This window comes from Salvelinus fontinalis, chromosome 26 (assembly GCF_029448725.1).
Source record: "Salvelinus fontinalis isolate EN_2023a chromosome 26, ASM2944872v1, whole genome shotgun sequence".
Classification (NCBI taxonomy): Eukaryota; Metazoa; Chordata; class Actinopteri; order Salmoniformes; family Salmonidae; genus Salvelinus; species Salvelinus fontinalis.
In genome coordinates, this window is record NC_074690.1 from 5,551,457 (window position 1) to 5,566,828 (window position 15,372).

A 15,372-nucleotide genomic window follows, 5' to 3' on the forward strand; every position below is an offset into this window, starting at 1 on the left:
ACAGGTTATACTGTTACCCCTCTCAGTTCCAGACAGGTTACTCTGTTACTCCTCTCAGTTCCAGACAGGTTATACTGTTACTCCTCTCAGTTCCAGACAGGACAGGTTATACTGTTACCCCTCTCAGTTCCAGACAGGTTATTCTGTTACTCCTCTCAGTTCCAGACAGGACAGGTTATGCTGTTACTCCTCTCAGTTCCAAACAGGACAGGTTATGCTGTTACTCCTCTCAGTTCCAGACAGGACAGGTTACTCTGTTACTCCTCTCAGTTCCAGACAGGACAGGTTATACTGTTACTCCTCTCAGTTCCAGACAGGACAGGTTATACTGTTACTCCTCTCAGTTCCAGACAGGACAGGTTATACTGTTACTCCTCTCAGTTCCAGACAGGACAGGTTATACTGTTACTCCTCTCAGTTCCAGACAGGACAGGTTATACTGTTACTCCTCTCAGTTCCAGACAGGACAGGTTATACTGTTACTCCTCTCAGTTCCAGACAGGACAGGTTATACTGTTACTCCTCTCAGTTCCAGACAGGACAGGATATACTGTTACTCCTCTCAGTTCCAGACAGGACAGGTTATACTGTTACTCCTCTCAGTTCCAGACAGGACAGGTTATGCTGTTACTCCTCTCAGTTCCAGACAGGACAGGTTATACTGTAACCCCTCTCAGTTCCAGACAGGACAGGTTATACTGTTACTCCTCTCAGTTCCAGACAGGTTATACTGTTACTCCTCTCAGTTCCAGACAGGTTATACTGTAACCCCTCTCAGTTCCAGACAGGACAGGTTATACTGTTACTCCTCTCAGTTCCAGACAGGTTATACTGTTACTCCTCTCAGTTCCAGACAGGACAGATTATACTGTTACTCCTCTCAGTTCCAGACAGGACAGGTTATACTGTTACCCCTCTCAGTTCCAGACAGGTTATACTGTTACTCCTCTCAGTTCCAGACAGGACAGGATATACGGTTACTCCTCTCAGTTCCAGACAGGACAGGTCACAGGGAAGATTGAAATCAACAACAACAAACAGCATGGATCTAGACAGCCAATGTCTGGAAAGATACTTGATTAAGTGGTTAATGTTATGTGTGATGATTGTGAGGTGCTAAATACATTTGATAGCTGGCAAGACGGGGACTTCATATAGGCCTGTGGTAAATCAAGGGAACCGTAGCTTGCTGTTCAGGTGGGTTATAACCTCTCACAGAGCCGTTCATATTAACTCCTGCTAAATTAAACATTTATTGCTGTAAAATGATACGCCAAATGTAGACAACATTTTTACTCTGGAACAGGAGTGGAGAAATATGATTTCTTTCAGAATCTTGATAGAATGTGAATGTGCAGTTAGGGACCGTCTGTAAAGGTGATGTCTTTATCAGCATCTTAGCAGCTGATAGTATTTCAATCACAGTTAGGGACCGTCTGTAAAGGAGCATCATAACAGCTGATAGTAGTTCAACCACAGTTAGGGACCGTCTGTAAAGGAGCATCATAACAGCTGATAGTAGTTCAACCACAGTTAGGGACCGTCTGTAAAGGAGCATCATAACAGCTGATAGTATTTCAACCACAGTTAGGGACCGTCTGTAAAGGAGCATCATAACAGCTGATAGTAGTTCAACCACAGTTAGGGACCGTCTGTAAAGGAGCATCATAACAGCTGATAGTATTTCAACCACAGTTAGGGACCGTCTGTAAAGGAGCTATCTTTATCAGCATCATAACAGCTGATGGTCCCTAACTGTGGTTGAAATACTGTCTGTAAAGGAGCTATCTTTATCAGCATCATAACAGCTGATAGTATTTCAACCACAGTTAGGGACCGTCTGTAAAGGAGCTATCTTTGTCAGCATCATAACAGCTGATAGTAGTTCAACCACAGTTAGGGACCGTCTGTAAAGGAGCATCATAACAGCTGATAGTAGTTCAACCACAGTTATGGACCGTCTGTATAGGAGCATCATAACAGCTGATAGTAGTTCAACCACAGTTAGGGATCGTCTGGAAAGGAGCTATCTTTATCAGCATCATAACAGCTGATCGTATTTCAACCACAGTTAGGGACCGTCTGTAAAGGAGCTATCTTTATCAGCGTCATAACAGCTGATAGTAGTTCAACCACAGTTAGGGATCGTCTGTAAAGGAGCTATCTTTATCAGCATCATAACAATCAATCAATCAATCAATTTTATTTTATATAGCCCTTCGTACATCAGATAATATCTCGAAGTGCTGTACAGAAACCCAGCCTAAAACCCCAAACAGCTAGAATGCAGGTGTAGAAGCATAACAGCTGATAGTATTTCAACCACAGTAAGGGACCGTCTGTAAAGGAGCTATCTTTATCAGCATCATAACAGCTGATAGTAGTTCAACCACAGTAAGGGACCGTCTGTAAAGGAGCTATCTTTATCAGCATCATAACAGCTGATAGTATTTCAGCCACAGTTAGGGACCGTCTGTAAAGGAGCTATCTTTATCAGCATCATAACAGCTGATAGTATTTCAGCCACAGTTAGGGACCGTCTGTCAAGGAGCATCATAACAGCTGATAGTATTTCAGCTACATAAAATATGCATCCAAGCAGAACTGAACTCTTATCAGAAACATGTTGGTCATTTTCACAGCTTTTTATTTCCATTTACAACCCGGTCAAAGTGATGTCATTTGGAAATTCTGCCAAGAAAATATTTCCCATTTTTTATTGTGTTATTGCATTTTCTCCCCGGTCTCTAAAGGTCTTTGGCGCCATGAAAGAAGCAGAGATGACAGAGAAAACATTACAGAAGCGTTCATTCTATCGATAGACAACATTGTTCTGGTGAGGGATGGTTGATGTAGTCTTCTACTGCAACATATAATGACAGAAGAGAAACTACATGTATCTAATTATAGACACGTTGACTAACAAAATTCTTATCAGAAATACATCGAAATCAGGCTAAAACAATACTGCACCCCCCCCTGTCAAAGACATCCACCCTCCCTGACTGTAGCCTACAGTGCATTTTATATATTAGAGGGTTTGGGGTTAGGGGTTGGGGTTAGGTTAGGGTCGGGTGGGGTCTCACATTTTCACTTTATCACATATAGTCTGGCGGTGGCTGACTCGCGCACCACTAATGGTTGGTAACCCTTACGGCCATCCAGCTCTAACTAGTTGTGGTTAGTAGCCTATGGACCAGCCAGCTGTGTTTGGTCCTTCCAGTTGTCCATGACGGATGGCCTAGAGGAGGACGGTCGATCCTCAGTGAAGGACCATGTGCAGTCAGTATCCTACTGTTTGGACCATTCAGTTGTGGTCAGAAGACTTTGGACCGTCTCATGCGGTCTTGTCCATCACCATCTCCAGCTCAGTCCTCAGTCCCATCTGAGTTACAGCTTTTCCACAGATGATCAGCATTCATTGTCACCATCCAACTTCCATTCCCGGTATTCACTGTCACCATCCAACTTCCATTCCCAACATTCATTGTCACCATCCAACTTCCATTCCCGGTATTCACTGTCACCATCCAACTTCCATTCCCAACATTCACTGTCACCATCCAACTTCCATTCCCAGCATTCACTGTCACCATCCAACTTCCATTCCCAGTATTCACTGTCACCATCCAACTTCCATTCCCAGCATTCACTGTCACCATCCAACTTCCATTCCCAGCATTCACTGTCACCATCCAACTTCCATTCCCAACATTCACTGTCACCATCCAACTTCCATTCCCGGTATTCACTGTCACCATCCAACTTCCATTCCCAGCATTCACTGTCACCATCCAACTTCCATTCCCAGCATTCACTGTCACCATCCAACTTCCATTCCCAACATTCACTGTCACCATCCAACTTCCATTCCCAACATTCACTGTCACCATCCAACTTCCATTCCCAACATTCACTGTCACCATCCAACTTCCATTCCCAGCATTCACTGTCACCATCCAACTTCCATTCCCGGTCGCCAGTCATGTATGCTGACTGAGACCGTCTCCCCCTGCGTGCGGTTAGGGGGGGCCAGCGGCGGGGGTTCCCAGTCAGGCTGGTAGAAGTGGATGTTGAAGGTTCGAGCCCAGCTGGCAAAGACCCTCTTCTCTGTGATAAAGCGGTGATGGCTTCCCCTGCGGCCTCGCTCATGGCTGATGTACATGGCACACTCCTCTGGACCGAGCGGCTCGTAGTAGTGGTAGGGTACAGATGGGGGCTGCGGCTCTCTGAGAGGGGGACAGGATAACAGAAGAGATTATTTGACTAAGAGATCGGAGAGACAGAGAGAGAGAAAGACAGCGAGACAGAGAGAGAGAAAGACAGCGAGACAGAGAGAGAGAAAGACAGCGAGACAGAGAGAGAGAAAGACAGCGAGACAGAGACAGAGAGAGACAGCGAGAGACAGAGAGACAGCCAGCGAGACAGAGAGACAGCGAGAGAGAGACAATGAGACAATGAGAGAGAGAGAGAGAGAGAGAGAGAGAGAGAGAGAGAGAGAGAGAGAGAGAGAGAGAGAGAGAGAGATCAAGGAACAGATTTCACCTGCAGTGGTCTGGAGCCACCATGCCATAGACATTGATCCGGTCACAAAGCTCCAGAGCTATGGTCATAGTGAACCAACCAGTACTCAACCATGAGTTGGAGATACGCCTGGAGGAGGAGGAGGGAGAGGGAGGGAGAGGGGGAGAGAGATAGGGAGATAGGGAGGGATGGAGAGAGGGAGGGAGGGGGAGAGGGAGGGAGAGAGGGGGAGGGAGATAGGGAGAGAGGGAGGGAGGGAGGGGGAGAGGGAGGGAGATAGGGAGAGAGGGAGGGAGGGAGGGGGAGAGGGAGGGGAGAGGGGGAGGGAGATAGGGAGAGAGGGAGGGGGAGAGGGAGGGAGATATGGAGAGAGGGAGGGAGGGAGGGAGGGAGGGAGGGGGAGAGGGAGGGGGGAGGGAGGGAGGGAGGGGGAGGGAGATAGGGAGATAGGGAGGGAGGGAGAGAGGGAGGGAGGGGAAAGGGAGGGAGGGGGGAGGGAGATAGGGAGGGAGAGGGGGGAGGGAGGGAGGGAGAGGGAGGGAGGGAGAGAGAGGGTAGAGGGAGGGAGAGAGGGGGAGGGAGAGAGGGGGAGGGAGATAGGGAGATAGGGAGGGAGGGAGAGAGGGAGGGAGGGGGAGAGGGAGGGAGGTACGGAGATAGGGAGGGAGGGGGAGAGGGGGGGAGGGGGAGAGGGAGGAAGAGGGGGGAGGGAGGGAGGGAGGGAGGGAGGGAGGGGGAGGGAGGGGGAGGGAGGGAGAGAGAGAGAGGGTAGAGAGAGAGGAGGGGAGACCGGGAGAGGGAGGAGAGAGAAGAAAGAGGTGAAGGGAAGGGAGGGAGGAGGGAAAGAGAGGGGGGAAGGGGGGGAGAAAGGGAGGGGAGAGGTGGAAATAGGTGAGATAAGATACCTGATCAAATGTTATAGGTAATCAGTAACTACCACATCCGTGGGTAAAATAAAGATGTATTGAAATGGGCAGATCGATAAATAATAACATTCCACTTGTCAACAGGACACAGTCTAAGAATCCAGCTGCTCAACAGAAGGTACCAGCAGGATACACAGGGGATGCGTCCCAATCATTTATTATTTCTCCCCAAGTGTGCACTTGTTACCTTCCCTTAATTGGATTTGAATGGAAATGACCGCTATATAGAAACACCTTATAGCACATAGCAAAATCAATCTAATGCGTTTACATTGGTGGGACGTAATGAATCACCACAGGCGTGTAGTACTCCCTTTGAAACAAGAAGAAGAATTATCTAATAAGAAATAAGAAAGAGAAAGAGATAAAAATAAAAATAGTTGTTTTTTTTACGACGGAAAGAAACCTCCCTAATACCAATAAACTCCCTATAGATGCGGCATTATCATTCATAGAGCCCTCTTATTGGCCATAAAAGACTTCAATCATTTCTTCAGGACTGTGATTGGTCAGAAGGGACTTCCTAAAGAACTGTTATTGGTCAAAAGATACCCACTGGGTAGCAGACATGTGTATAACCTCTATATAGGCCGTCTGTCCACAGTTTAACTGTCTCTATATTGTAAAAGACTCTCAGCACTAGTTCCAGCTATGTTGTACTGGCTATCTGTGTCCCAAAGAGCACCCTATTCTCCATAATATACCCTATAATATACCCTATTCCCTATAATATACCCTACTCCCTATAATACTATTTTTGACCAGAGATATATGGGCCCTGGTCAAGAATGCCATTTGGGAAGCAGGCTGTGTCTACATTGTAAAATAGTCTCTCCATCCAATTAGCTAGGAGGTCCTGGGCTCTCTCTCTCTCTTTGGCTCTGTGGCTCAATTCAATACTGCATCTAATGAATTAGCTAATGAGCTGCTGAGAAACCGCAGTCAAATTAAACCTAAAAAACCATTCAAGCAAAACAAATGAGGAATCCCAAAAAAAACTGAAATATCACTGTTGTGTGAAAATAATCACCCCTCTGACTATCTGTTTTTTCGTGCCGGTTAGTTTAAGATATCAGGTGGGAGTTTTCACAGAGCGAGAAGCATCTTAAAGGGAAACTCCACCTCTACACACTATTTGGGTTATTTCAGAAATTATTATGCACCATAGTGGTATTTTAGAATTTTCACGCCGGGAGAGTTCAACCATTGACGTCATTGGTTGATTGAGCCTGCTGTCTGATCAAAACATTTATGGGGTCAAGTTTTGTAGGAATTATTGTGGTCTCCATCATTCTTAAATGAAAGAAGTAACACCAAGGCTCTTCCTAGAGCTGGCCACCCGGTCAAACTGAGCAATCAAGGGAGAAGGGCCTTGATCAGGGAGGTGACCAAGAACCTGATGGGGCTCTGACAGAGCTCTAGAGTTCCTCTATGGAGATGGGAGAAACTTCCAGAAGGACAATCATCTCTGCAGCACTCCACCTATCTGGCCTTTATGATAGGCCTTTATGATAAAGTGGCCAGATGGAAGCCACTCCTCAGTAAAAGGCACATGACAGCACGCTTGGAGTTTGCCAAAAGGCACCTAATGACTCTCAGACCTTTAGAAACAAGAATCTCTGGTCTGATGAAACCAAGATTGAATTCTTTGGCCTGAATGCCAAGCGTCATGCCTGGAGGAAACCTGGCACCATCCCTACGGTGAAGCATGGTGGTGGCAGCATCATGCTATGGGGATGTTTTTCAGTGGCAGGGACTGGGAGACTAGTCAGGATCAAGGAAAAGATGAACGGAGCAAAGTACAAAGAGATCGTTGATGAAAACCTGCTCCAGAGCGCTCAGGACATCAGACTGGGGCGACGGTTCATCTTCCAACAGGACAACGACCCTAAGCACACAGCCAAGACAATGCAGGAGTGACTTCGGGACAAGTCTCTGAATGTCCTTGAGTGGCCCAGCCAGAGCACGGAAATAAACCCGATCGAACATCTCTAGAGAGACCTGAAAATAGCTGTGCAGCGACGCTCCCCATCCAACCTGACAGCTTGAGAGGATCTACAGAGAAGAATGGGAGAAACTCCCCAAATACAGATGTGCCAAGCTTGTAGCGTCATACCCAAGAAGACTCGAGGCTGTAATCGCTGCCAAAGGTGCTTCAACAAAGTACTGAGTAAAGGGTCTGAATACTTATGGAAATGTGATATTTCAGTTTTTTATATGTAATACATTTGCAAAAATGTCGAAAAACCTCTCTGATGTCATTATGGGGTATTGTGATGTCATTATGGGGTATTGTGATGTCATTATGGGGTATTGTGTGTAGATTGATGAGGATTGTTTTTAAGTAAGGCTGTAACGTAACAAAATGTGGAAAAAGACAAGATGTCTGAATACTTTAAAGGTGAATCCAGGTGAAAGCTATGATCCCTTATTGATGTCACTTGTTAAATCCACCTCAATCAGCATAGGGGAGGAGACAAGTTAAAGAAGAATTTTGAAGCCTTGCGACAATTGAGACATGGATTGTGCCATTCAGAGAGTGAATGGGCAAGACAAAAGATTTAAGTGCCTTTGAACGGAGTATGGTGGTAGGTGCCAGGCACACTGGTTTGAGTGTGTCAAGAACTGCAACGCTGCTGGGTTTTTCACGCTCAACTGTTTCCCGTGTGTATCAAGAATGGTCCAGCACAGGAGTTCCAGCCAACTTGACACAACTGTGGGAAGCATTGGAGTCAACATGGGCCAGCATCCCTGTGGAAAGATTTCGACACCTTGTAGAGTCCATGCCCCGACAAATTGAGGCTATTCTGAGGGCAAAAGGGGGATGCAACTCAATATTAGGAATATATTTATCTGCCGACATATTTCCCCTCGTATAATATAATATTTTAAACGTTGTTATTCTCTTGAAGCAGTAACCAGGCCTCTCTCTCTCCCACAGATGGGAGAGGGGGAGCTGCTGGATGGTCGACCGTTCACACCCTGTCATAAATTACGAGGGAGACTTTCTCTCTTCACCCTCCAGTATTGGCTAAAGGAATGTCCCTTTGTCTCCAGAGAGTTTTGCCCACCCAAAACTCTAACGCCCCAAAAAGTGGATAATAGAACAATAAATCTAACATATGCGTGTAAAGTGGTCTGAATCTTGAATAATCAACACGAGGTGTAGGCTAGAAGCTCACTTCCCAGACAATCACTGGTTACGGCTGATTAGCTGCCCTAAGTCAGATATTGAGAAAAGTGAATCGAAGTGGGAAACAATCCCATCCTACAACAAGTCTCAAATCACTGTATGCTTCTAATCTCATCACCGAGGGGAACCGTCGACACGGCTGGCTAACCATCACCCTAGGAGCATCGTCCAGAGTGAAAAGACGTAACAAGACGGAAAAGGGGAGACCCCCCCTTTTGGACACCAGAGAAACGTGCCGCTGAAAGGCTAAACCAACATTCTTCCGAAGGTGGGCTAGTTTCAAACGGCGAACGGCATTCAAACGTAAATACATTAATGATTTCTTATTCCAAACGGGCGGCGGTTCTTGTGCAAAGTATATGAATCATGTGAGTACAGTCCTAGAATGTATCCACGATAAGTGTCCTTTTTTCTCTCTCCTCCTCACCCCTTTTCATTTGTTGTGTATAATGAGCCGCCATATGTTGTCAGTCCACTAGGGACATTTCTTCTCATGTATTAAGTGTGTATGTTATCCTGTTTTCTCATTTTAGTTAGCTAGTTAAATAAATAATTACACCAATTGGTGTAGTAATCATGAGTAAGGCTGGGGTTTTTGCAGATGCATGAGCTTACGACAGTTCAGAATGACGATATGATAAGAGATTATGATTAATAAGGTGATTGTTTATAAATGTAATACAAATGTATCTTATAGTGTAATTCAGGAGATGTAATAGATAGATATTTTATAGAGTTTAATTCAGGAACTCTTTAAAACCTCTTAGCGCTAGGGGTCAGAATTATTATTATTATTTTTTTTAAACTGACATTTTCTCTGGCCCAGATCATAGAATATGCATATAATTTACAGATTAGGATAGAAAACACTCCAAAGTTTCCAAAACTGTCAAAATATTGTCAGTGAGTATAACAATACTTATTCTGCAGGTGAAAATCTGAGAAAATCTAACCCGGAAGTGATATATTTTTTAAATAATCTGTGTTTCCTGGACCGTCTATCCTCCATTTAAAGGGGTATCAACCAGATTCCTTTTCCAATGGCTTCCTCCGGCTGTGATCAGGCTTTAGACATAGTTTTTATTTTGAAAAATGAGCGAGATGTTTCAAAAGAGGTCAGGTGTCCTCTGAATAGTTTCTGCGCTCGAAGAGAGGGGCTCCCCATTTTCCTTTTCTCTCTTAAAGAATAGGTTATGGTCCGTTTGAAATATTATCGATTATGTTTGTTAAAAACAACCTGGGGATTGATTATAAAAAACATTTGACATGTTTCTACGACCACTACGGATACTTTTTGGAATTTGTCGAACGGAACGAGGCTTTGGTTTTCTGAACATAATGCGTAACCCAAATGGCGTTTTTTTGTGATAAAAGTCATGTTTATCGAACAAAAATAACATTTGTTGTGTAACTGGGAGTCTCGTGAGTGGAAACATCCGAAGATTATCAAAGGTAAGCGATTAATTGTATTGCTTTTCTGACTTTCGTGACAAAGCTAACCAAGCTAATATAAGGCTAGCTGTTGTAGCATTGATTGCTACACTCACAAAAGCTTGGATTTCTTTCGCTGTAAAGTATATTTTCAAAATCTGACACGATAGGTGGATTAACAACAAGCTAAAATGTGTTTTGGTATATTTCACTTGTGATTGCATGATTATAAATATTTGTAGTAATATTTTTTAATCTGATACGTTTGGGAATTTTCATCTTCCTTTCAGGACCGGAACGAGGCTGTAGTTTTCTCAGCATAACGCTCAACCCAAATGGCGTTTTTTTGTGATAAAAGTAATATTTATCGAACAAAAATAACATTTATTGTGTAACTGGGAGTCTCGTGAGTGGAAACAGATTATCAATGGTAAGCAATTCATTTTATTGCTTTTCTGACTTTTATGACCATGCTAATTTGGGGCTAGCTGTTGTAGCATTGAGTGCTACACTCACAAAAGCTTGGATTTCTTTCGCTGTAAAGTATATTTTCAAAATCCGACACAATAGGTGGATTAACAACAAGCTAAGCTGTGTTTTGGTATATTTCACTTGTGATTGCATGATTATAAATATTTTTTGTAATATTTATGCATTTGGCGCCCTGCAATTCTAGCGGTTGTTTAGGAAAGTGATCCCGTAAAAGGGATCCGTAGCGCAGAGAAGTTAAACAACCTCTCCTGTGGTGCCCCAAATTCCTAATGAGTTAATTGTTACATCATAGTTAATGGATTAAATAAAGAACAGTTATCAGATTAATGAAAATGTCACGACACTAGCCTGCTCATGTCTTTGATCTACAATATAGTAGTCTAGAATAGGTAGGATCAGGAGTCTTAGTGCCCGGCTACAGTAAAGTAGTGTAGATTAATTTAGCTCAACTCACTTTTCCAACTACAGTACTCTAGCCTGTAGGTTTAACTGACCTGTCCTTTCCCGTCTCCCTCTTGAAGAGTTCGTCAAACAGCAGCATCTTCTGCCAGGAGATCATGTAGACCTTGAGTTTGGGCAGCACCTGGTTCATCAACCTCAGGTTATTGTAGACCAGACCCTTCCCATCCCGCCGCATGTAACTACTGGGCCCCCAGAAGATAAACACTGTGTCCTGGAGGGAACAGAGTTGAATTGAATACAATTTTATGTTGGGTTAAACCTTGATACATTGACACACTTCAAAAGCGCAGAAGGGATAACACTTGAAAACATATAATATTAAATGTATTATAGCATCTACTAACTATGTAGCCCTGTGTGGCTCAGTTGGTTGAGCATGGCACTTGCAATGCCAGGATTGTGGGTTTGATTCTCGCTGGGGCCAGCTATACTAAATTGTATGCAAAGCATCGGCTTTATTTATTTCTTATAACATGTATCATCTAACCTGGGATGTATTTATATCTTATAACATGTATCATCTAACCTGGGATGTATTTATATCTTATAACATGTATCATCTAACCTGGGATGTATTTATATCTTATAACATCTAACCTGGGATGTATTTATATCTTATAACATGTAACATCTAACCTGGGATGTATTGAGCAGTTCGTGGCGGCTCCGTAGGACCCTCTGCATGCTGGAGTGAGCGATGACGCGTAGCGAGGTGCGGCGCCCAACGTCTCCACCGTAGCCCCTCACTGTGGGGGCGTCATTCATACGGATCACACACTCCGCCCGGTCGATCTCCTCGCCGCGACCACCACCTATCAGGTGACCGGAGCTGGTCACCAACGCACAGCTACGGCAGTGCATTTTCAGAGGCTAGAGGAGGAGAGAGGGAGTGCATTTTCATAGGCTAGGGGAGGAGAGAGGGAGTGCATTTTCAGAGGCTAGAGGAGGAGAGAGGGAGTGCATTTTCAGAGGCTAGAGGAGGAGAGAGGGAGTGCATTTTCAGAGGCTAGAGGAGAAAGGGAGTGCATTTTCAGAGGCTAGAGGAGGAGAGAAGGAGTGCATTTTCAGAGGCTAGAGGAGGAGAGAGGGAGTGCATTTTCAGAGGCTAGAGGAGAAAGGGAGAGCATTTTCAGAGGCCAGAGGATGAGAAAGGGAGTGCATTTTCAGAGGCCAGAGGAGAAAGGGAGTGCATTTTCAGAGGCCAGAGGAGAAAGGGAGTGCATTTTCAGAGGCTAGAGGAGGAGAGAGGGAGTGCATTTTCAGGGGCTAGAGGAGGAGAGAGGGAGTGCATTTTCAGAGGCTAGGGGAGGAGAGAGGGAGTGCATTTTCAGAGGCTAGGGGAGGAGAGAGGGAGTGCATTTTCAGAGGCTAGGGGAGGAGAGAGGGAGTGCATTTTCAGAGGCTAGGGGAGGAGAGAGGGAGTGCATTTTCAGAGGCTAGAGGAGGAGAGAGGGAGTGCATTTTCAGAGGCTAGAGGAGGAGAGAGGGAGTGCATTTTCAGAGGCTAGGGGAGGAGAGAGGGAGTGCATTTTCAGAGGCTAGAGGAGGAGAGAAGGAGTGCATTTTCAGAGGCTAGAGGAGGAGAGAGGGAGTGCATTTTCAGAGGCTAGAGGAGGAGAGAGGGAGTGCATTTTCAGAGGCTAGAGGAGGAGAGAGGGAGTGCATTTTCAGAGGCTAGAGGAGGAGAGAGGGAGTGCATTTTCAGAGGCTAGAGGAGGAGAGAGGGAGTGCATTTTCAGAGGCTAGAGGAGGAGAGAAGGAGTGCATTTTCAGAGGCTAGAGGAGGAGAGAGGGAGTGCATTTTCAGAGGCTAGGGGAGGAGAGAGGGAGTGCATTTTCAGAGGCTAGAGGAGAAAGGGAGAGCATTTTCAGAGGCCAGAGGATGAGAAAGGGAGTGCATTTTCAGAGGCCAGAGGAGAAAGGGAGTGCATTTTCAGAGGCCAGAGGAGAAAGGGAGTGCATTTTCAGAGGCCAGAGGAGAAAGGGAGTGCATTTTCAGAGGCTAGAGGAGGAGAGAGGGAGTGCATTTTCAGAGGCTAGAGGAGAAAGGGAGTGCATTTTCAGAGGCTAGAGGAGGAGAGAGGGAGTGCATTTTCAGAGGCTAGAGGAGGAGAGAGGGAGTGCATTTTCAGAGGCTATGGGAGGAGAGAGGGAGAGCATTTTCAGAGGCCAGAGGATGAGAAAGGGAGTGCATTTTCAGAGGCCAGAGGAGAAAGGGAGTGCATTTTCAGAGGCCAGAGGAGAAAGGGAGTGCATTTTCAGAGGCTAGAGGAGGAGAGAGGGAGTGCATTTTCAGAGGCTAGGGGAGGAGAAAGGGAGTGCATTTTCAGAGGCTAGGGGAGGAGAGAGGGAGTGCATTTTCAGAGGCTAGGGGAGGAGAAAGGGAGTGCATTTTCAGAGGCTAGGGGAGGAGAGAGGGAGTGCATTTTCAGAGGCTAGGGGAGGAGAGAGGGAGTGCATTTTCAGAGGCTAGGGGAGGAGAGAGGGAGTGCATTTTCAGAGGCTAGGGGAGGAGAGAGGGAGTGCATTTTCAGAGGCTAGGGGAGGAGAGAGGGAGTGCATTTTCAGAGGCTAGAGGAGGAGAGAGGGAGTGCATTTTCAGAGGCTAGGGGAGGAGAGAGGGAGTGCATTTTCAGAGGCTAGGGGAGGAGAGAGGGAGTGCATTTTCAGAGGCTAGGGGAGGAGAGAGGGAGTGCATTTTCAGAGGCTAGGGGAGGAGAGAGGGAGTGCATTTTCAGAGGCTAGAGGAGGAGAGAGGGAGTGCATTTTCAGAGGCTAGAGGAGGAGAGAGGGAGTGCATTTTCAGAGGCTAGGGGAGGAGAGAGGGAGTGCATTTTCAGAGGCTAGGGGAGGAGAGAGGGAGTGCATTTTCAGAGGCTAGGGGAGGAGAGAGGGAGTGCATTTTCAGAGGCTAGGGGAGGAGAGAGGGAGTGCATTTTCAGAGGCTAGAGGAGGAGAGAGGGAGTGCATTTTCAGAGGCTAGAGGAGGAGAGAGGGAGTGCATTTTCAGAGGCTAGAGGAGGAGAGAGGGAGTGCATTTTCAGAGGCTAGAGGAGGAGAGAAGGAGTGCATTTTCAGAGGCTAGAGGAGGAGAGAGGGAGTGCATTTTCAGAGGCTAGGGGAGGAGAGAGGGAGTGCATTTTCAGAGGCTAGAGGAGAAAGGGAGAGCATTTTCAGAGGCCAGAGGATGAGAAAGGGAGTGCATTTTCAGAGGCCAGAGGAGAAAGGGAGTGCATTTTCAGAGGCTAGAGGAGGAGAGAGGGAGTGCATTTTCAGAGGCTAGAGGAGAAAGGGAGTGCATTTTCAGAGGCTAGAGGAGGAGAGAGGGAGTGCATTTTCAGAGGCTAGAGGAGGAGAGAGGGAGTGCATTTTCAGAGGCTATGGGAGGAGAGAGGGAGAGCATTTTCAGAGGCCAGAGGATGAGAAAGGGAGTGCATTTTCAGAGGCCAGAGGAGAAAGGGAGTGCATTTTCAGAGGCCAGAGGAGAAAGGGAGTGCATTTTCAGAGGCTAGAGGAGGAGAGAGGGAGTGCATTTTCAGAGGCTAGAGGAGGAGAGAGGGAGTGCATTTTCAGAGGCTATGGGAGGAGAGAGGGAGAGCATTTTCAGAGGCCAGAGGATGAGAAAGGGAGTGCATTTTCAGAGGCCAGAGGAGAAAGGGAGTGCATTTTCAGAGGCCAGAGGAGAAAGGGAGTGCATTTTCAGAGGCTAGAGGAGGAGAGAGGGAGTGCATTTTCAGAGGCCAGAGGAGGAGAAAGGGAGTGCATTTTCAGAGGCTAGAGGAGAAAGGGAGTGCATTTTCAGAGGCCAGAGGAGGAGAAAGGGAGTGCATTTTCAGAGGCTAGAGGAGAAAGGGAGTGCATTTTCAGAGGCCAGAGGAGAAAGGGAGTGCATTTTCAGGGGCTAGAGGAGGAGAGAGGGAGTGCATTTTCAGAGGCCAGAGGAGGAGAAAAGGAGTGCATTTTCAGAGGCCAGAGGAGGAGAAAGGGAGTGCATTTTCAGAGGCCAGAGGAGAAAGGGAGTGCATTTTCAGAGGCTAGAGGAGAAAGGGAGTGCATTTTCAGAGGCTAGGGGAGGAGAAAGGGAGTCCATTTTCAGAGGCCAGAGGAGGAGAAAGGGAGTGCATTTTCAGAGGCTAGGGGAGGAGAAAGGGAGTGCATTTTCAGAGGCTAGGGGAGGAGAAAGGGAGTGCATTTTCAGAGGCCAGAGGAGGAGAGAGGGAGTGCATTTTCAGAGGCCAGAGGAGGAGAGAGGGAGTGCATTTTCAGAGGCTAGGGGAGGAGACAGGGAGTGCATTTTCAGAGGCTAGAGGAGAAAGGGAGTACATTTTCAGAGGCCAGAGGAGG

The 15,372-nt window shown here is 46.3% G+C and overlaps 1 protein-coding gene across 1 annotated transcript in view; it reads right to left on the minus strand.

The window, feature by feature from the left end:
* Nucleotides 1–2,630: 2,630 nt before the first annotated feature.
* LOC129823579 (alpha-N-acetylgalactosaminide alpha-2,6-sialyltransferase 5-like) overlaps nt 2,631–15,372 on the minus strand; it is a 136,628-nt gene continuing 123,886 nt past the window's right edge. The window contains exons 3-6 of the mRNA XM_055882420.1: nt 11,665–11,898; nt 11,061–11,239; nt 4,546–4,653; nt 2,631–4,229 (exon numbers count right to left, since the gene is read on the minus strand). Of these exons, the coding sequence (XP_055738395.1) occupies nt 3,953–4,229; nt 4,546–4,653; nt 11,061–11,239; nt 11,665–11,898 (798 nt within the window). The 3' untranslated portion in view covers nt 2,631–3,952. The remainder of the gene's footprint in view (nt 4,230–4,545; nt 4,654–11,060; nt 11,240–11,664; nt 11,899–15,372) is intronic.